At 36.2% G+C, this 23,208-nt stretch overlaps 1 protein-coding gene across 5 annotated transcripts in view; it reads right to left on the reverse strand.

Annotated features, from left to right (window-relative positions):
• Positions 1 to 922: 922 nt before the first annotated feature.
• Positions 923 to 23,208, reverse strand: part of PTPRK (protein tyrosine phosphatase receptor type K) — a 554,520-nt gene continuing 532,234 nt past the window's right edge. For all 5 annotated transcript variants that reach the window (XM_059400696.1, XM_059400693.1, XM_059400695.1 and 2 more), the window contains 12 exons: positions 21,843 to 21,879; positions 20,429 to 20,526; positions 19,917 to 20,033; positions 16,435 to 16,589; positions 14,041 to 14,176; positions 13,669 to 13,818; positions 12,635 to 12,808; positions 9,042 to 9,173; positions 8,773 to 8,898; positions 6,089 to 6,252; positions 5,196 to 5,331; positions 923 to 2,415 (listed from right to left, as the gene is read on the reverse strand). In XM_059400696.1, coding sequence (XP_059256679.1) covers positions 2,362 to 2,415; positions 5,196 to 5,331; positions 6,089 to 6,252; positions 8,773 to 8,898; positions 9,042 to 9,173; positions 12,635 to 12,808; positions 13,669 to 13,818; positions 14,041 to 14,176; positions 16,435 to 16,589; positions 19,917 to 20,033; positions 20,429 to 20,526; positions 21,843 to 21,879 — 1,479 coding nt within the window. In that variant the 3' untranslated portion in view covers positions 923 to 2,361. The remainder of the gene's footprint in view (positions 2,416 to 5,195; positions 5,332 to 6,088; positions 6,253 to 8,772; positions 8,899 to 9,041; positions 9,174 to 12,634; positions 12,809 to 13,668; positions 13,819 to 14,040; positions 14,177 to 16,434; positions 16,590 to 19,916; positions 20,034 to 20,428; positions 20,527 to 21,842; positions 21,880 to 23,208) is intronic.

Here is a 23,208-nt window from a genome sequence, read left to right on the forward strand (position 1 = left end):
ACCTCCCACATTGTCTCCTGACGGAATGGCTTCTGTGGTGCCCCCAAGGAAGCAAACACAGAATTGTTTCTTGTCAGAGAAAAAGAGGACTCTTTTTGTTCTTTGCTTAAATTTTGGAGGCCACACGTACCCTAGAGCTTTGCAAACAGTATTTATGGTGATTTCGGTGAAGTGTGGACACAATCAAGTGAGTGAGGAAATGAAATCCGGGTCATGCAGCAAAGCAGAATCCTCTGTAGGATTCATATCCTGAAAGTTATTGGGTAAAGAAGTCTGGGAGGAGCTTGTGGATTTTTTGTTAAAAAATGTTTTGTTAAATGCATCCATGTTTAAATATAAATTAGTCTTTCCAGGAAAAGATAAAGTTTCTTTGTCTAAATTCTTACTAATGAAAGTCACAAATGTTCTAATAATGTACACAGCAAATAGAAGTTTGAAGATACCCATAATGAGACTTTATGAGAAAATCAATTAATGAGGAACAATAAGAATGAAGTGCCAAATTTTCTTTGTCATGCCACTGGGGAAGCGGTGTGTTTAGTGGAAGAGAATGAACTGCTAAATCAGACTCAGATATGAATCTGTTGACAAATCATTTACTTTCTCATTAGCTTCAATTGCAACATCCATAAAACAGGAATGCTACTTATTTTTCGTTTGCTAGAAGAAGGATGAAAATGTATATTACATAAAAAGATAGCGATGTACATATATAGCAATCAAAAAACTTACGTCAATCCTCTGGCCTCTTCCCCCTCCATTCATCTGGACTCATTTATATTCAATTAAAAAAAAAAGATACTAGTGCTTGGAGATTCATTTTACTTTTCATAGAATTTTGGGGGTATACTACTATCAAGGAGAAGAGGCTATTTATTTGGGAATGAAGGCATGAAAATTAAGAGAAAATAGGGGCAAACAATTGTTGTAATTATAAAAACTTTATTTCACGCTTCCTTTAGTTAAATCTTTATAAGCACCATGTCATGTACTGGCAATCTAGGAGGCGAGGACTGGAAGGCTTTAGTCAATAACAAACTGCAAGCTGATGATGCGAAGTTACAGCTACAGGGAGCATCTGAACAAGACCACATTTAGAAAGATTCCCTTGCCAGTCCCGTGACAATGCACAAACAGGAATCTGGCATCGATTTGTTCACACTTCCCATGGCCAGAACCCAGAGCTTGTGCATGTAAACATCCAAAGAAACACTCTATCATCTTGACAGTTTACAGTTTGCTGAAACTTGACTCTGAAAGCGTGAATGTTGCCATCTCGTTTTCTTGACCAGTGCTTGCTTATAAGCTGACAGAATCAATTCCTTTAAAATTTAAATGACGCTTAAAGGTGTGTTAGCATTGAGTAAGTCATCAGCAAGGCCTTTGAATGTGTGCAGTTCTCAAGTATGATCACCAAACCATGATTTACCTAATGAAATTGTGAAAAATTACACATTTTCAGCAAAACGTTCGAATTTGGTCCTATATTAAAAGACCCAATTGCCAAGGTGTTTTACATTAATTTAATTTACGAGCATGTACACAAGAGAATCACTATAAAGAACACTGCTTCCTCATTTATGAATAAAAAGCTTATCCTCTACTTACACTAAAACATACAAAAAATAATCTACAAAAATCGTTTACAATTGATTTTAGTGAAAGAAAAAGCTTTCTTCAGAAAAGAAATGATCGTGTGGTGGTGGTATTTTAGCCATCAAAAAGGAATGTAAGTAACCAATAAATATAATGTGCTTTCTCCATATAGACATATTTACACTTGAGTCTTTGGCTTATGTTTTTTTTTCTTCCTAAAAAGAACTTTAAATGATCCAGCCATCATTGCACATCAAAAGAAAATAAGCCAGTTTATATATATTTATATATTTATATAGAGATCTGCTACACTGGAAACATATAAAAAATGAACTTTACTATGAATTTGCACAGCTTTTCATACTTCTGCTTAAAGGTTTAACATCTTTTATCTAAAAAAAGGGAGAAAAATGCCACATAGAAAGTATTAATTCATGCAACATGTGGTGTTGCCAGGCGAGAACCAGGCGAGAAAAAGCTGCATATTCACTGTACAAACACTGATAAGCTCTCATTGGAATCTGTTCTTATTAAATATAATTCATGTGGCACGAAATGTTGATGCTTTCATACAGTAATAGAAACTAATTGAGTCCTTTTTATTAAGATACACAACTTCATAAGAAAAATACTTTCACTTCTCGAATGTAAAAGCCTCCCACCCCCCACATTAAAATCTTTCTGCACAACTGTAACAGGTAAAATGGCTGCTGGCTCAACAGATGAACAGGCTTCTGGGTGGACGCACTCTGAGGTCTCACCCAACTAAGAAGATTCCAGGTACTCCAAAGCGACATCATAGCAGAAACGGTACTGCTCCTGGAAGAGGCGAAAACGTAGGAGTTGAGAAAAGTTAAGAGAAAAGAGACTAACGCGAACCATCGCCACCAAATGAACACCCAGCCACCGCTTAAATTTATTCAAGAATTACCTATTAGTTGTCCTATATAAAGAAGCTTAATTTCTGAGCATCCATGTTTTATGTTTGAGTCTAATGTTTCCGTTTAAGGAAAAGGAACTCGATGTAAAAAGATATATTATCTTTGCCTCATATTTTCTGTTAGTTTTTTTAAAATCTCCAGTATTTTTTTTATCCAGTTATAATAGTAAAACCTGATCACTACAGAAAAATTGCCCAGCATAGGAAAATAAAAGCCATCAGAAAAAGAGTTCCATAATTCTATTACTAGAAACAATTATTGGTAAAATACTGCCCGAGTTTTGCTCTAGTCCTTTTTAAGGCATGGTTGAAATAGTAATTATTTTAGACCAAATATAATTACTCTCACAGATTTGAGAATATAAGCTTATATTTTATTTTCCTTTAACACTGTTATTTATCTTTTTCTTATGTTATTTAACCTTTCTTTTCACACTACATAGAAGTCTAACATACAGATTTGACTATTATATGGTTTTTACTTTTTCTTTAATAGAAATAAATGCTATAGTGAACATGTGCAAATGTTCTTCTCTAAACTTCAGATAATTTTTCTTAGCAGGAGGAAAAAAAAGTCATTTTAAGCTGCCATTCACAATTTCAAGTTCTTAATTTTTGATACAGCTTTTCATTTGTCAGAGTATTTAAGTAAATTAAAAAAATAGTTAGTGGTTCTTAAGATTTTTTGAGCTTATTTGTATCTGAAAATTTATTTCTGCTGTCTTTATATATTTAAGACAACGTGGTTGACAAGTTCAGTTAAAACTTCCTTTCTTCTATCTATGCACTTCTCCATTATTAAGAATTTAGTGAAAATCAGACTGTATTACAAGTTATGACTTATAATACGTCATTAAAAACTTCTCAACTCAGTCCAAGTGGGTAAAATTCAGGCTGGAATAAAGAACAGTCTAAAATGCATATTATTTCTCAAGAGAACTTCCAGGTGTCTCCAGCAATAAACCAGGGTAATAAAAAACTTCCCCAAGAGATCTTTATCAATCCTACCTTTAATTATTAAGTAGGTGTGATTTAAATTAGCCTACCACTGTGGCAAGTACATCTGAAGAGCCAAAAAGTGCTTGAAAACAGTTATGTCTCTTTAATCTGTCATTAGCAATTTTGTTTACACTCTAAATTTTCTTACCAAACTTGTCAGCTCAATTCAACAGTACACTAAACTCATCATTAACACTGATTAAACACAAATTAGAGGGTAGGAGTTCAGTCAGGATTAATGGGACATGAATGTAAATGTACAGAAACTTTTTGGAAGGTTCTAGAATGGCTGAATTAAACCAGAGATTCCCCTCCCCCTCATGTTATTGTAGGATATCAGAGTTAAATTTGGAGGTAAAACTTGAATTCTGATGGAGAAGTGAGCCCACTGAAGAATTTAAGAAGACATGATCTTAGACACCGAGGCAGAGTTTACGTTAAGAAACCTTCAGACAGCAAAGAATCAAAAGACATAACCACTACATTCTGTAGGAAGACTTGAGACTTCTACATCAAAAATCCTTCAGATCCACCCCCCTTTCTCTATCTCCACTGCCAGAACTCCAGTCAAAACCAATATCACCTTGTCCAGACAACAGCAATAAAACCTAAGGGATGAGCTGGAGAAGGGACAATTTGAGGGGGTCTGTGGAAGGGGAAAACGCCTGTTACCACTTGTAAAAGTGAAACGGTATAAATGTAACTCTTCAGATTTTGTCTCAGGAAGCAATGCACTTTTTGTGTGAACAATCCATGAGCAGGAAGTGGTAAGAATACTTTAAAGGTTTATTGAATTGCTCATTCTAGTTATCTGATCATCTTGATAATGTAGGGCAAGCAACAATTTTGCCTTGGTTTTTCTGGTTTACTTTTGTGTGAACATTAACTACACAGCTGTTCCTGACCTTCCCACCATGTACATATGTGTAACCCACAGACATCTCTCTTTAGAATTAAAATGTGCTCGAGGAGTTTAACTTTTCTTTCTTACTGTTCACACAGCTCCACCCAGATGAGCTCCCACATACCCATTCCTATCAGCTGTTATTTTGCGAGCTGTGGTCTGATTTTATGAGCCCTGGCAAATTCAGGTGGCACCATCTGAACCACTCACTCTAATTTGTAAAAACTGAAAACTGTCAATGATGACAGTTTAAAATTTATGATTTGACCAGAAGTGAAGAATTATAGGAAATGACTAAAATAAATTTCATTTGCCAGTTAAGGACAGACATTAGGTGCCTAAGTGCTGATATAACTTAGGAATATATCCATTGGATGACTGCTTTACAAGTTAACCTAGATGCTTTAAGAAATTAAAAATAGACAAGAATAAAGACTAGAGAGTAGAATTTATTCTTATTACAGATCTGTTTAGTGAAGCTTTATTACAGCAGATATTTATGGTCTATCACAGGAAAAGACCCACAATTCTATACATTTTCCAAATCAAGTGAAAACAGTTTTCATCACGAACATTTGTGATATGTGATTAGGATTCTGTGAGTAGAGAGAGATACTCAGCAGTTTATCAGTTAGGCAGGAAAGTCCCCACAAAGACTCACACATCTTATTCCCTTGGGTGTATGAAGTCAACCCAGTGAATAGGTCAGGGTTGTCTAATGTCTCTGCTCTCTTCGTGCCTGAGACTCTGACTCACCGGGGCTTCCACCATGTTGGGCTTGCTGTTCCTCAGGGTCTTGACTGCATGGAACACGTCCACCACATTTTGCCGCTTCACCATTTCAACAACAATGCCTATAGCACAGAACATGCCGCTTCGCCCACCGCCATTTCTGGAAGCAAAGAAAGCCAGGGCACTTTTTTTTTTTTAGAGAATTTTAAAAAATATTTTATTTACTTATTTAGTCAGAGAAAGAAAGAGAGAGCGAGCGAGCACAAGCAGGCAAAGTAGCAGGCAGAAGCAGAGAGAAAAGCAGGCTCCCCGCTGAGCAAGGATCCCGATGCGGGACTCGATGCCAGGACCCTGGGATCATGACCTGAGCTGAAAGCAGTAGCTTAACTGACCGAGCTCCCCAGGTGTCCCAGCCAGGGCATTTTAAATGGCAGCTTTTGGTCACCAGAGGTCATACAATCTTATAAATTGAGGAAATAAAAACATGATCTTTATTTTCTTTTTCCATTTTGTATTAATTTTGCTTCATTTGTGTGCATGTATGTGTAGAGGGCAGAGTGCAAGGACACATGAGGATGATGTCAGCTCTGTAGCTTATGCTTAGGAACATTCTGGAGCCACCAGATGCTGCAACTTTGATCCCCTGAAATTTTGGTATATTTGTACACTGTGTACATTAGGAAAGTGGTTCTGAGTAGTGTTGGAAAGAGTTTAATCATGTGACAACTATATAATAATCAATTTTGAAGAACTATGAAAATGAAAATTGGTAGTTAATTATAGAATCACGAGACAGGAAGATTATTTACAATGCTACCGATGGAGATCCGTAAGATCTTTAATGTGGAAAACATGAAGTCTAGTGAGGAAATGAGCAGCAAGGCCCCAGCACGGCCAAGCTGAGGCGCCATACTCACAGGCAGTGGATGATGGTTCGGCCCTCCCCTTCCTCACACTCCTCCTGCCATTTTTCCACCTGCAGTATCAGTTTCAAAAAGGACCGTTTGGAGCCTGGCACTTCTCGGTGAGAGGCCCAACCTAGGTACTGAAACTGCTGTACCATCAGATAACCTTCTTGTGGCTGTAGACGGAAAAGCATTTTTCTGTAAATAAGTTGGGACTAGAATTTTTACTAAAAAGTAAAGGTGTATAAAAATTCATACCATGACATAAATGCCATTTATATACCAGATTGAGTCTAGATGGTAAGTCCAACATAGGTACATGCTAGTACAGAAACATTCTACGTTATAGAACCAAGAAACATGAGAATTACCTTTACATAAGTTTCTCCCTTGCACCCCATATCCAATAATCAATCACACTTCTTAAATAACTTTCAAATCCTTTCTACTCTTTATCACTGCTGACATCATTGCATTGGCCCAACCACCAGTTATGATAATTGCTTCCTAGTTGATCTCCTTGAGTAAACTTTGATCTCCTTCCAAATCTTTCTTCCTGTAGCATCATGATTATTTTGAAATGCAAATATGATCTTCCCCTGCTTTAATGGCTTCCAAATGATCTTACATAAAACCCAAACAGCTGCAGTGGCTTAAAAATTCCTACATGATATGGCTCCACTTCCTTCCCATTTATCAAGTCATTTCTTGCCTGGGAACTTTGCACAAACACTCCATTTGGCCTCGAAGATCTCCTTCTTGTTTGTGCCTCTTAATCTCAAATACAGTGACCAATTTGTCTGGGTTTGCCTGGGGCTCTTCTGGTTTTTGAACTGAAATTTGTGTGTCCAGGGAAACCTCTCTGTTCTGTGAATACCAAGATAGTTGGTTCTCCCACCACCCAAAAGCTCCTATGGTTTTCAAATTTTGCCTGAAAGATCACTACCCCAATGAACTCTTCTCTAGTCACTCAGCTATCTCAGATAACCCAAACATTCTGGATTTTGTCTTTTGTCTAAAATTTCTCATATTTTAAATAAATGATTATAGAATGAGTTGTTCAGTGCTTGCCTTCCTTGATAAAATATAAATTCTTTAAGGATAAGGCAATCTCTGTCTTTCTCCCCTAAACTCTGTATTGCTAGAACCTAGCAAAATACTGTGTCCAAAGAATAGTACTCTTGAGTGAAGGAAGCAAAACATTAAGCCCCATATGAAAATGTAAGAAAGAATCTGCAATACATGAGTAAACTGTATCATAAGGCATCAGATCTGAATTTCCATATGGCAAGGGCTCACACGTCACAAGGACCTACTAGTACAATACCCCAACTTCTCATTGGTGAATATTAAATTATCTCATGAACTACAAGATATTAAGTAAGGTTGGAAATAGAAAAAAAAAAATCAAGCACTATTAAGAACCAGAACACCAAATATAGAGGAAGATAAATAAACAAATACGCTGACAAAAAACCAGATTTCAGTTTCCATCCTTAGAATATTCTTCATACAAACAGCTCAATAAAAAGACAAGTCTTACTTTCTTAGTTTAGCAGCTATCGTTTCTCAGCTAAAATATTACTAGAACCATAATGGAACAGATGTGCAGACATAATGAGATTCCATTTAAATTAACATCTAAGATATGCATGAATATTATGGCATGATTTGAAGTTATCTTTTTTTCCCACTGAAATGAGCGACAGAATTGGCGATGACTACATCCTCTGCTTATAGTTATACATATAGACTTATTAACCAGAAACACATATAGCTATTTTGATGTGAAAACACTGAAACATGACAATCTGAATTACACACTTAAAATAATACACATACGTAAAGCTGCTGAGCTAAAAACAGAGTAATTCTCTTTAAAAAGAGAGTAATCTCATGGAAGTTACAAACGATTTCTTTTCAAATTCGGCTTGCTATTTGGTTACACAATATAAACAGTTTTTATTAGTTAGTTTTTTTTTTTTTTTTTTTTTTTTGCTTTTTTGGAGAGACCCCAGACTTAATTTGTCATTTAGTGTAAAATACATGAAGACTCAAGGAAAGAAAAATTTCCGAGAAACACAGCTGCTGCTTTGCTCCTGGGAAAAGTGGTACCAGTGCTGGTTCTACAAATCTGGGCCGAGCCAGATACTGAAACGTGTGTGGAGATGAAATTATAGGTAGAAGGGGAATCGAAGATGGCTGGGATTTACCTTTTCTCTCATGTGTGGGCTTCTCCCTTATATGCAATAGTGACATGGAACCTGTCTATCATGGCTGATTTGACATATCCCTTCCTCCTGAGGTAAAGCTTTTTATTCATCATCATCATTATTATATCTTTATTTTTCAATTATATGCCTTTTCTGGGCTGTTTATCAATACTAATATCACATGTAGTTGACCTTTACCAAAGTCTACATAGACACAGAGACCAGGCTCAGTCCATCGAACTCAGTTGAGTCAGTGCATCTGAATTTAGTAACTGACCAGGACACCCAGCTTCCAGCATTTCTGCTTTCCTATTTTTAGAATGTATTTTTCTTCTAATACTAAGATATAAGATGATTACTAGCTTTGGAACTGATTATGCAACACCTTAGTTCCCTTCTTCCTGTTGTCTGATTGGAATTGTGCCCCAGCATGGTTATGATCAGTTGCTCTTGATCAGCTCAGGTAAAATATCAATGACTTACTCTTGTTAGATTGCATATCCTAAAAATCCGGTTTATGACATCACAATCCATTGAACAAGACATACATTCCACTTGGATAGGGCCATATCTTAACATCCCTTCCTCTGGCCAGTACTGAGGGCAGCCCTAGATGATGAATTTTTGGGAGGGAAAAAAAAAATAAAAGCATTATTTTTCTCTATTGAGGGTAGTATGAGGTGGACTTTAACTTTTATTACTACTTTCTTAAGTTGTCTATGAGTACACAAAAGCAACTCATAGCCATTGACCTGGGATAAGTCGACTTCATTCAACATCACGATGGAGGTACAGCCATAATCATACACTAATCTCCAGAAGTCTTTCACAGTGTTCGGCAGAGGGTATTGTGTGACGATGAAAGCAGCTGGCTGCCTGTAACTCTGTGAAGAAACAAGGGAAATGGGAAAACATGAGAACTTAAACGGAATGATCAGTCATACAAGCCAGTTCAAAACATTTCTGTGTAGGGCCAGGTGAGGTGAAGCAGCTCCACGTGGTGAGGGAGGCAGGTGCTATGTAAGCCACGGAATAACAGATGTGGGCTGCTGGAATGTACTGGAGCTAGTAATGTGTCAATCCGATGGCAGGACTTCAAGTCTCAGCAGCAGTTCAAGTCAGGACTTTAAGTTTAATTTTGTTGAGAAAAGTAAACACAGGACAAAAACAAAAGAAGAAACTCAAGAACTTCTCAAGGTGAAGATCCTCCATGAGGTACCCATGGGCTCTTTCAGATTTTCAAAGCTAATCAGAGAGGCTGAAGGCACAAAATTCCCCGGTGTATGTGTACACCCATCTGTACGTATCTATCTATCCACGCATCAAAATCTATCAACATATACATATATTATATATATATTTATCTATGTATTTTTATATATTTCATATATTATATATTTTATATGTATTATATATTTATATATTTCATATATATTGTGTGTGTATTTGTGTGTGTGTATATATATATAAATATATATTATATATATAAATAAATAAAACTGCTCGATTCTCTTCCATTTCAAATAAGAAAAACCACGTATGCCTCAAACTTGTGTGTTTTTATATTATATGGATATTATCAGCACATTGTGCTCATCTTGTAGGCCCATCCCAGTTTCCTGGACATTTCTAATGTATATTAATGGTCAGAATGACAGTTTCAATCACTTAAGATTTTTCTTATGAGGTTTTTTTTTTTTTTTAATTTTTATTTGACAGACAGATCACAAGTAGGCAGAGAGGCAGGCAGAGAGAGAGGGAGGAGGAAGCAGGCTCCCCGCTGAGCAGAGAGCCCGATGCGGGGCTTAATCCCAGGACCCTGGGATCATGAGGCTTTAACCCACTGAGCCACCCAGGCGGCCCACTTATTATTTTTCTTAAACTAAAATGCACTTCTTGGTGAAGTGTATTCCCTCCACCAATAAGGGAATGGCTCCTTTTTTACCAAGTGCTCCCTGACTGGGACATGACACATTATCTCTACCCAGAAGGAGAGGGTATGCTCATCTGACCTTGGCAATCTGTCATTCTGCAGATGAATGATCTGTATTTCTATGTATTAAACAGTTTATAAAAAAACAACACCGAAATGTAGACAGCTGTCTGAGATGGATTTCCTTCATGTGGATAAAAACTGTCAGTGATCCCCTAACTCATTTTTACCACATAACTCCTTAAATCTTTCAAGTGTCCTAAATGTTAGCGTAGAACCGGATTCCCGAACATTGAGCTTATCGCCGTTTGGGAAATACCGCTAACCATGGCATTTAACTCCATGGAAGACCGTGGGATAAATCCGAGTGCTGACAGTTCAAATGGCTGCTGCAGAGTGACCTCAGGCCTCACAGAGTTACACCTGCATCTGAGGTGAGTGTCTCCTAAGAAAGGTATGAAGGCTCATCAAAAAGGGTCAGAAGAAATAAGTAAAATTTCCTTCTAATCACATGTCTGTTCCATGGGAAGGTGAGCTCTTTACTCAGGTTTTGAGTCACAAGGAGGGGAGATGGATAAGATGATGTGAGAGGACAGAGCTGCTTTGCTAGATCCTTCCTCTGTAAGGACAGGAGCACATCTGAGGCTTTGAAATCACAGAATCCTCAGCCTTACTTCCGAACTCTTCACAATCATGGCACGCACAAGGATGTATAACACTGAGGATGTTGCTAGAGGATGAGGGGAGCGGGGAGTGCTGACCAGTGAACCTTGTTCTTATAAGACAAACCAAACCTAACTTTTCTGAGGCCCCCAACTATACTATTGAATCTAGTGGATGGTCTCAATTATGAAATATATCTATGTTAAATCATAAGGAATTAAGCAGAGGGTAGAAAGAGGTAGAGAACAAGTTTCAGTCTTCATATTGACTAGAAAATAACCTGGAAATGAAGAAAAATTTGACAGCAATCGATGCCAAAGACAAAAAAATGCCTCAGACATACACCTCATCAATCTCTTCCCTAATGGTATTTTCTCCTTCCCTTTCCCACACAGTCTTTCAAAATTCCAAATCTAGACTCAGAAACAAAAAGGTCTTGTGTATTTTCTCTGTATTTAGTATATTTGTCTTTCCAAACAATTAAAATGGGAAGAAAAGATACAGTGAGGATCCAGTGTGATTTCAGAGGATATGATTAATGGTCAGGCAAGAAAGGGAACTTTTCACTTGAGCTTGTCTTTAGACTATTCTGCTCTGCAGCATAAAAGGAGCAAAGTAACTGACTAAAAGACTGGTATCAGAAGTAGAAAGTAGGGTTTCTAAGTCTTTAGCATCAGAAGCTAATTTTGGAAAAGGCAATAGGAGCAATATTGCAGAAAGCTTCATTACTAGTTACACAGGAATGGACCCTGACTTCTAATTTCTCCTGGCTATGGTTCCATAGATGAAAAGGCAAAACCTAGAAAAGTTTATAAATGAAGATGATGAGCTGTTTAAAAGGATTCTGAACCAGGAGAGCCTTTTGCTTCTTTCCAAGGTAACCCAGCAAGGTAGCCAAGGACTGACTTAAAACTCTCTCCTCTCTCTCCGAGTTGTTCTGTCCAAGGGAAGCTAACCTCCTAAGGAATTACTCTACCTCTTATACTCTGTGATGGCTGGAGTGGGGCAAAACAGCTCTTTCATTAATGATGGATGTATTAACAGGTATCTTTAATGCTTTCTTCTAGCTGTTTATAAAGGATCTCTATTAATTACTGGCTGATAAAAACAAGTTAGCCATAAATTACTGAAACTTTAAATGTCAGAGATAAAGATTTCCCAAATTAACCCAACTTCTATAAGATAAGGCATTATGTGGTTTTAAAAAATCCATTCCTTGGGACGCCTGGGTGGCTCAGTTGGTTGGACGACTGCCTTCGGCCCAGGTCATGATCCCGGAGTCCCGGGATGGAGTCCCACATCAGGCTCCCAGCTCCATGGGAGTCTGCTTCTCCCTCTGACCTTCTCCTCGCTCATGCTCTCTCTCACTGTCTCTCTCTCAAATAAATAAATAAATAATCTTAAAAAAGAAAATTCATTGCTCACTTAACATTCAAAATACACAAGCATGATTTTCTTTTCTGAAAATAATTGAGATGAGAAATACGACCTGTAGGTATTTCCTATACAGAATATCATAATTGACAAACAAGCTCCAAATTTACAATGGGGCCTAAAGTTTATAGTTCCTAAGAATCCCTGTAGGGAAAATTCAAAATCATTCTCCAAGAAAAACTTGTATTTCAATGAAAATTTCCAATTTTCCTTTCTAGGCCCTTTTTATTTTCTTGAAAAGAAAACAAGCCAGTGTTCGTCACATTACGTAGCTTTTCACGACACTTTATACTAACAAAGACGGCAGTCTCTTACGTCCATAAGAGCAGCATTGATGTAGTTACTACTCTCCCCATCAATTGTAATTAAAAAAGGCAGACATCTGTCAGGTGGCAGCATGTCCATAAAACGATTCTTGTCATGATTCCTTGGCAGGCACGCTATACTGCAGTCTTCAGCTTGTAGTCGAGGGGTGACTGAATTTAAAGTCTAAAAAGAAAAGGGAACGTAGGTTAAAAGCAAGTGACCCATTTAATAGCATAAGGCAGATCCATCTAGGATCTGGGAGGCCAAGTACAAAGTGAAGGATCTGTACAGGGCAACGGTATTTGCCATGATGACAGGCTGATAGACTTTGTAGTTAAAGCTAATGAAGCCTGAGAAGTGACAAAGAAACAATACACACATTGTTCACTGTGTTTCCTAAAAGGAAAAGGGAAGCTGAAAACCATTGCTACCTGAAAAATGCAGTGTCTAACCGAAGAAAACAGAGGTAGAGTGGCCCATAAGGATGACCCAACATCAAAGCTGGAAACTATCATTTGTAGTAATGTTTTGCCGTGCTGTATTTGAAGACAGGCTGTAGCATGCTAGAAAGAGCACTGCACAAAGGATCAAAGTATGAGGTGTCCAGAGCTACGCTTGACTTCATATTCACACATCTTCAGGGATGTCTTAAGGGCCGTGGAAACATTTGGGGTTATATAGGGACAATGTTTAGTACAAACTTCAGCTATTATTATTAATACGCTTGATTTCACATTAGAGTGACACGGGTTAAAATCCATACGACTGCATATAAATACACACAAATCACTAAGTTTGACTTTTATGATACCTTTATCCATACCCCTCCCTGAGTCTGAACTCATTTCAGATACAGCAGATATGAGCTCATTACTGCAAAAATAACTCCATAATATGTAAAATGAAAGATACAGGTATTATACTTAAAATAGGGTCAAAAATTATCAATTTGACTTGAAAGACCTTCCTTAGAGTTATTAATAATGCCCAGAACACACTGTAATAAGTTCCTCATAAAAGAAACTCTAGAAATAAGTACATACCTGGAATTCATCTTTGAGATGTGAAGAGTTAGTCTGAGAGTCTATTCTAATCATATCAAAATATGCAGCTTTAAATTCGCAGACAGGTATGGCAGTTTCTCCACATAAACAGGCTTCTAGAATGGCATCATGAATAAAAATGTACTGTTCCTAAGGAAAAAAAAAACTATTTTAATAAAAATCCTCTGTCATCAAAGATAGAGAATACAGAGAATTTTCTCTATATAGAAACATTAATAATGATATCAATATTTTCCTATATGACTTGATGAGGTAATACTGATTCTATGTGAAAAACATTTACTGTTTTTGATAAATGTTGGAAACCAACAATAACAAAAAAGAGGTCATTAGAGATAACAAGCAACATGCCTCTGTTTGGACCATATTGATACGACGAGATCTTAAGGCTTTGACACAGTTGTAGATGTCGACAACACCCTCTCTTTCAGCCATGTCCAGCATGATGTCGATCACAATGTAACAGCCAGTTCGTCCAGCACCAGCACTGAAACAAATTAAACAAATCTAAAGAAGTGCAAGACTTACGTTCTTGCAGTCTTATTAAATAAAGATCCTTTTCAACTGTCAGGTGGAATCAAATTGATTTAACAAACTGCAAGGTGAGATTTTTATGTGTTATATAAACACTTATTTCATGTACAAATAACTTCAGGTAGAGTGTTTTGGTGCAAAATGAAGACGGGAGCAGGAGTCTGAAATTGAAAACGATAAGACTTTGTATATCAAATTGTGTTTTAAAAATAATGTACGTATGTTGTTCAAGTTCCATAACTCTCATACAGTCTTCATTCTCTGGCAATCCAGGGCCCGTGATTTCAAGCTCATAGAAGTGATGAAGGGGTGCATTTGGGCTTTAAAATTTCACCTCAGAAATACTCTTACTCATATACTTGTGTGTCCTCTGGCAAAATGCTAGAATGCTGGCTTACTGTTTCAGTCTGACAGACTCCTGTACATACCAAGGCAAAAAAAAAAAAAAAAAAAAAAAAATTTATTCCAAAACGTTTACTGGGAAATCTGAGGAGTCAAAATTCAGAGAAGTGTTAATTATGAGGGTGGGGAAGGAAATGGTTATTGGAGGAGACAACAGGAGAAAGAATATTTGAATGGTGATCTGAAGGAAAAATGAATATGAACAGTTAGGTATAGAATATAATTCTTAACAGGTCACAAAAGACAGCCACTATCTTACTGTATTTAATTCAGTCACTGAATCTTAATATACTACTGATTATTTTATCTTTTGGAAATGTTTCTTCAATTTTTAAAACAGATTTGATTATTTATTTTAGAGAAAGAGTGTGTGATGGGGAGGGGCAGAGGGAGAGAGAAAATCTCAGAGACTCCCTGGTGAGCAGGGAGTGCAATGTGGGGCTCGATCTCAGGACCCCGAGATCACGACCTGAGCTGAAATCGAGAGTCAGATGCTTAACCAGCTGAGTCACCAGGCATAAAAATCGGTGGTGCAAACAAGATATAGTTGGGGTTTGGTGAGGGTGGGGGGGATTTCACTTGGTAGTCAGCTTCCTCTTTTTTGTATATTCATGGATACCTGAGTATAAGTGAAAAGTGACACTTCTGTTCAAGAGTATCTGAGACTCTTGGAGCACTTCTGAAGCAGGCAATTCATAGGGGAGTAATCCTCTATGATAAGTCAAGACACTCCTGAATTGAAGAACTATTTATCTCATTTTCTAATGCACAGAGGGGCTATTAACATTATACTTTGTTGTCCAGATTTGGCCACTTCTCTCAAACACAATGTTCTTTAAGAAATTTAATTAAAAGATATTGTGGGTATCTATCTCTCTCTCTCTTTTTTTTCTTTTGCCTACCATCTTCTGAATCACTGTTCCCAGGGTTTGAGATGGGAAGGTAATTGAAGAGTACATCAGATTTCCCGAAGAGGATTGAATTGAAGATTTTTTTTTTCAGGGTACATAGTATCTGATCCTTATGGGATCCCTTATTTTTATGTCATTCTCTGGGCTGTTTTCCCTCTTCCATACATGGTCATTTAAATTCTTAATAGGTAGGATTTTCAGGGGGAAAAAAAAAAAAGCTTAAGTACAACCTATTATATAGCTTGGAGGGGACAGTATTTGAGAATGGTGTGCAGCATTTAGGAAAAGCTTTTCAGATTCAGTACATATTTTTCTGTTCACATCTCCAAATGAGGCCATGTAATCTGCTTTTAGTGTCTCTGAATGCTTGTTTTAAGAGAAGTTTCTAATCAGAAGGAAGCCTGGATATAATGTTCACATTTTTCTGGCATATTTTTGCTGGCTCTCACTGATGTAGTTTTCAAGGTTCTCTGATGGATGGCTTTTTTTTTTTTAAATTCTTAAATAGCTGTTTTATAGCACAAATTCTTGCAATTTAGGCCATTTAGTAACTCTGTATGTCTCAAATTTAGTTTTAAAAGCTGGGCTTCTACTGGGAATTTACTAGATTGGCAAGAAATCTGTATTTTAACCCCAGACACAGATGTTGCCACTAAAAGACAGAGATTCCACACTCCCATTTGTGAACAACACTACACATATTAGGATGAATGTATTTATTTTTTAAGTTTCTATTTTATATCCTCCTTTGAGCTAACTTTTCTTTTTTTAAACCTTACCTGTAATATCATAAACTGGAACCTTGTAAGCATGCACTAGTTCTATGCTTGAAGGCCTTGTCTTCCCACTTTAAAGAAGCTGGCCGTATACAGTCCAGAGTGTCTGGTCCAGTACTCACCTGCAGTGCACAACGATGGGGCCGGCACTGGGAGGGTTGGAGAACTTCACTCGCCGGATGAAGGAAAGGAGCCCTGTGGCGTGGTAAGGTACTCCGTGGTCAGGCCAGCCAGTGAAATGGAACTGTTTCACTTCGCGGATCTCATTGTAGCCCCTCTGTGCAAACATGTAAACAAGCGTGTTCAAAAGTGTCCAAAGAAAGCCATTCAACACCAACCACAAACACTAGACCTGGCTGCCAACGGAAAAAAACAAAACAAACAAACAAAACCCCAAAACAACAACAACAAAACAAAGAATCTATCAAAGATCAGGATTTTTCCGATAGAAGATGCTGGCCTGACATGGTTAGGGAGCTTACCTTATTGTCAGACACCTGCCAAAGAAAGAAAATTAGAAGTCTTGCTCAGTTCTGTAACTCTGTGTAGATTTTTATTTACCTTGACAGTTTGTTCCTTAGTTGAAATGACAACACATAGAATTATTAGGAGAAAAGGAGAAAAAAATGGGAAAGCTAAAATGCAGCCCTCTGGACCCGAGGCACTGAGTTTTCGAGTGGTGCATAAAAGCAACTTTCTAGCTTCTCACCTCAAAAAGATTTTAATGCCTTGCTTATCCATGTTGAAAATGGTTTTGAAGCCCAGCATGCAGGGATTTTCCAGGACAGAACTACTTTAGATTCTTTTGTAAAAAAAGCTGGCTAAACTTCTTTGGGCAAATGATTTTTCCTAATTCTGTGAAATAATGCAGCACCAAATATTATTTATAGTAACAAAAATACAAAATAAAAGGGAACCATCATTGTTATGCCTCTTTCCTATTGGGTTAATTTGATAGAACTTTTAAATGAACACTTCAAAGCTTTTACCCTTTGGTTAAAGCAGCCTGTGGATTGTGTTAGCACAGCTCAGAGAGCATAGATAGAATGCTACAGAGTTATTTTTAAGAATCCACATTTGTAACCCCTCAAACCCCACAATAATCTATATAATGCCAATGGCTCTGTGAGCTACCTGTGATATCTCCATCTAACTTGTTCAATCAGAACAGTGAGAAACATGTCAGGAAATCAATGAATCAAATTGAGAAAGGTTAGATTCTGTCCTATATGGATAGACAACAAATAGGACCAAAAACTTGGAAGCCAGTGATCAGGTCGTCTTATTCTTTCTAGTTCCAGTTCCTACACAATACCCTATACAAAGCGGCACTCAACAGATAATTATAATAATGACAATGACAAACACTCTCATGGAATCATGCATAGAAAAATCACTTTTTTTTCTTTTAAAGATTTTATTTATTTATTTGACAGAGAGATCACAAGTAGGCAGAGAGGCAGCCAGAGAGAGAGGGGGAAGCCGAGAGGTGAGCCCGATGTGGGTTTCATTCCCAGGGCCCCGAGACTGTGACCTGAGCTGAAGGCATAGGCCTAACCCACTGAGCCACCCAGACGCCCCGAAAAATCACTTTCTTTACTACTTTTCAAGCCAACTCCAGTGAGTAAAATCATAAATTTTTCTAAGACCTGATTTCAGACAATTTCCTGACCTCCTCCATATTAATCCATTACTGGAGGTGCCTGCCATAAGGGCCTTGTTCTTTTTAGTCAACTTCAGTTAAACGTTCTTTTTAATATCTGGTGAGGCATGTTCCTTTACTGCTCTTTCTATTTAACCTTCCTGTGTAATTTTCAAATATGTGATCTAAAACAAACAAACAAAAAAACCCCAAACTACTCTTCTACAGTTTTAAATAATAAGACAGATTAAAAATAAAAACCCAATGATGTTCTAATTAGTATGACATTAACTACAGAAAGTGGTATTAACATAAAACATTCCCATTCTGGGCCGTAGTGCGTGTCTCTACTTACTGATTCACATCATATTTTACGTTCTTTACACTTTTGAGGATTTAGTCACTTAGGACTTCTTTCTTTGTTGAATCTATTCCTAGATAACTTCAGAATTTTTTTATTACTGTGAAAGAGATTTCTTAACGTCTACTACTGCTTACTGCTAATATACAGAAAAGCTATCATTTATGAATATTTATCTTGAATTTAGCCACTTCAATGATTAGTAGTTCCATTTTAAAATATTTCTAGTTTTCTTGATATAAAATCACTTCTTGTTAAAATAATCTTATCTTTTTTAATAGTCAAGCAATTTACTCCTTTAGTTGTCTCATTTCATTTACTAGAACTTCCCCCAATTTTGAATACTAGTGAGACCAATTATCCACATCACACTCCTGATTACACAGCGATACCTTTAGGGTTTTTACTCCTTAATGTGCATGCTATTAGTTACTGTTGATTCTCCTCTATCATGCTTAAATAGCCTCCTTATTTTTTTTATAGATTATTTCTATAAACGTCTTTTAAGCAAAAATAAGTATATTACAGTATCTATTAATAAAACCATATGTTTTTGGTCCTTTGACAAAGATGTGATGAAATGTTTGGCTAGATTTCCTACCACAGGTGTAATATCCTTGCCTTCCTAGAAACAGTCATTATAGATCATGTTGTGACATTTTCTTAATTCACAGCTGGGTTTCAAATTTTCAATATTTTATTTTGAAGTTTTTTTTCAAGCATGTTCTTGAATGAAATTGGTCTGCAAAGCTCTTGTGCACACAGAGAGAAAGAGAAGAGGAGCAGGGGTGGGGAGGGAGAGAGAGAGAAAGAGATTTTAAAAAAGAGAGGAGAGAAGAGCTTGAGAGAGTGCCATCTTTACCTGTTTCTGTTACCACAGTTATGTCAGCTTTTAAAATATATTTATTTGGTTTTCGCGGTCTATGGTCTAAATAGTTTAATAAAGGCATTAACTGTTCTTTAAAACTTAAAGAAACCTTAACTATAAAGTCATAGTGAAATTTAAATGATATATTTTAAGATTCTATTTTCTTCTATCATCTGCTCAGGTTTCTAAGTCTTCTTGGGTCAGATTTTTAGAAATCAGTGTTTGCAAGAATATAAGGGTATTTAGACTAAAATCTGTCTCCAAGTTTACATGTAACATTTTTACCTATTTCCCAAAATCAAGTATAACTATAGTTATATCCTTTTTGTGTTTTCTAATATTGCATAGTTTTGACTGTCCCTCATTTAGAATTGACAGAGGTTACTATTCTTTTCAAGAAACTAGCCTTTTGATCTTATTTATTCTTTTCTGTTGGTTTTTGGTTTATATTTGATTTTTTTCTTCTATGCTATTTATTTTTCTCTGATGTTCTAGTTTTGTGATTTTCCACATGATTCTAGACCACTTTTCTAAATAGAAATCATCTATGTATTTAATATGTATCCTGGGGTTTACAAACATGACTGGCACTTGAATAAATATTTGTGGAATGAATGAATGAATGAATGAATGAATTTTATAGCATCAGCAAAACAAATCTTGATGGGGACTTTATGAGAAAAAAAAAATTTCCATAAACATATTTTAAAGAAAGAGAATTTAGGGTACTTACCCTTTCTAGGGTGAATGTCCTAACTACATATTCAGCAAGTGGCTCCATTTCCACACAAGTTACTTTGAAGTCACCATAAACTTCAGTATCATCAGGCCAATACTTGTAGCATTTAACCTAAATGACACAAAGGGTATAGACATGGACTTGAATATACATGAACCAAAATGGTTAATTCCAGTGGAAACTCTTTAGGTTTTAATAAAAATATGGTTAAAAAAACTATATATGAGATGAAAGAATCTATTACACAATAAATAGAAAAACCTTGTATAGTCTCATTATAATATACAAGCCTGATGATGCAATTAGAATCTAGTATAAAATCAAAGTTTCTTTCATTACTCAATAAGAAATCAAATAATTTTCTCAGCCCAGGAGCACTCAGTTGAAATGCTCTGCATACCAATATTTAAAACAATATAGTGAGTGTTATTTTAAGTTTGTTAGGTTTGGCTACTCAACTTACACATGTTTTGTGAACAAGGAAAAAAAAATCTTTTTTCTCTTACCCGGCCAACCTCAACTAAATTTGTAACCATCACAATGCAGGCAGACTGTTCTTGCCAGATCATTCTCCAGAAATCATATACTGTTTCATGAACTGGGCCTTTGAAGAAATTAATTTGAATATTATGTTATCAGAGAAATTTTGTGGTTAGAAGAAATAAGTGGTAAGAAGTATACATAAGGCACAAATCACAGTAAACTAAATAACTCAAAAAATAATACTAAAGGTCTAATATAAAATGTCACTGAAATTACTTAAATTTAGTTTATATCTAAATTCACAGTATAGCGAAAATATAGGCATATACAATTTTTTTTTTTCAAATTTACCTTCTATACTTCTCATGAAGAAAACATCACTAGATTCTAGGATATTTATACCTGTCACTAAATTAGTTTGATAGATCTTCAAATACATGTTAAAAATAGGAAACCTTATTCCACTATCAACCAAACAGCATGTATTACCAATTAAATATACCCACATCATTTATAAAACAGTGCATGTTTAGGGGTTAATGAAGAAATATCCATACATATAAGCACACATGCCAACCTTCTATTCCCATCTCCAGACTAGAGAAGTGTCTGCTGGGTGCCACAAACAAACCTAGAAAATTGTTCACCTTGGATGATCTTTGACTTTAAAGAGCTTATAATTCAACTCAGTTAATCCAAAGATATGTGAAAATACTCAGAAAATAATCTCTGTCAAAACAGCAAACAGAGCTTTTGCCCTGCCTCCCTCTTCTAAGAAATAAATAGATATATAGGTTTCTCTTCTGAAGGCCAGTGGTCAATCTAGAGATAACTAAAGGTGTTTTAGGAGGCTCTCATTCCCTGGGGTGCCACTATAACAAGATTCCTCTGCCTTTTTCTTATTATCTGCACACAATGAACTTGATGGAGTTCCCTTAAGCCCTTCATTTTGTCTCAGTCTTGACTTGAAAAAAAAAAATTGCTGGAAGACAGTCTAACATCTCATTATAACAGTATCACTCTTGGATAATACTGCATTCCAGGACCACAGACCTTGCTCCCCCCGCACCCAAAAAACGCCACTTATACAAGGTACACCTCTTTAGCTCTTATCAAGAGTAATTCCTGTGTCCAGCTCTATTGACTCGTGTGCTCTGGGACATCAGAATACCAAACCCAGACCACACATCAGCAGCTTCTCTTTTATTGTAATTAAAAAACAAAGCAAGCTTTATGTGTTTTACACAGACAAAACAATTTGTATTATAAAAATGAATAAAGAGTAGTCTCACTCAAATGATCTGATCTTTTTTTTTCAGTTAAGTCAGATAAAATGGCAAAAAAACCTCAACCCCCATGCCCAAACCCAAATTGACCTCATATGGATGAATAAGCAAGTTTGGTTGCTCTAGAACATTTAGAAAGACCATGTTTTACCTTGAGTTGCAATATAGTGGCTTGGTCTCTGGTAACCCTAAAATAGGAGAGCAGATTGGTTATCATTTTACATCAGTATCAGAAATAAATGAATGAAGGCATAAAAAGATGAAGACAACCACCTGTTAAGATTAAGTTATAGTAAAAAGTCCAGAAATGAGCAGTGAACTCAGAGTTCACTTCTCAAACCTAGGTTATCTGAAAGGTAAACATAAAACAAAAATTAAATGTTTTAAGGGCTCAGATTAGAATATGTATTGCATAATTGAGTTTTGTTTGCTAGGGCTTAACCTCTTAGATATTGTTTGATTTTACTAAAATGTTTATGCCTTCATGTTAATCTTTAGTCATTAATTCCTGGCAAATTGTGTTCAAAAATATTATTCTCATCTTATCATCCAAAAGTAAAACACACTGCATTACAAATGGACAACGACATATTAGAACCGTGAAAAAATAACAGAACATTCCAATGTTAGAGCTGGACAATGCATGTGTGCTTTCAGTCAAAGTCCTGCTGAGCTATTTTAGAGAATATTCCTGTATATAATATGTTCAGGAATCTGCCAAAACTATTTTGTGTGTGCTGATAATATTAGTTTACACACACATAATTACAGGTACACACATATATAGGGAAAGAAGAGTTTTAAATAAAATGCATCTCATCCTGAACAAAAATTTAGCACTTTTTTTTCTTTTTAGTGTGCTAAGAGCTTTAGATGGTTAAATATTTAATACTGTGTCAACAAAGAAATTATTTTCTCATAAGAAATAAGTTGTTAGTTGCTCTCAATCTATTTGAATTCTGGTATATCATGAGTAGCACAACTGTTAACAGTATCATAGGGTTAAGCTTTGGGTTTGTTTTGCATTTATCAAAGGACTTTAGCAAAAGCTTCGGGTACAATTTGTCCACATTTGGTGTGGGCAACTCGATGAGCATATTAATGCACATAAACTGAGATCTCCAATCTAAGACTTAATAGGCTAAGCATGATACTGATGCCAATTTGGAAGTTTTCTATTTCTTCTTACACCAAATAGTACAATTTTTCATGGAAAAATTTTTTCCAAGCTCTATAAGCATTTCATCTCCCGTTTTTCATGAAAAATTTACCAATTACAGAAGAGTCTTAAATGTAATAAACAGGAAAGGGAACATTATGGAATTGTGAAGTAATCAGCCAAAATACACTGGGGTCTTAACAGAACGACTGGGTAACAACACAGTCTCATTTAGAACACAGTTTTACCATATGAACCAAAAAGTAGTATTATAACAAGGCTCCAGTGTACATGTCTTGGCAGAAAACCAAGGTTAAACTGAATAGGTAAGAACAAGTACAAATTTGTCACAAAACTG

The sequence above is a fragment of the Mustela nigripes genome, chromosome 5 (genome assembly GCF_022355385.1).
Source record: "Mustela nigripes isolate SB6536 chromosome 5, MUSNIG.SB6536, whole genome shotgun sequence".
Classification (NCBI taxonomy): Eukaryota; Metazoa; Chordata; class Mammalia; order Carnivora; family Mustelidae; genus Mustela; species Mustela nigripes.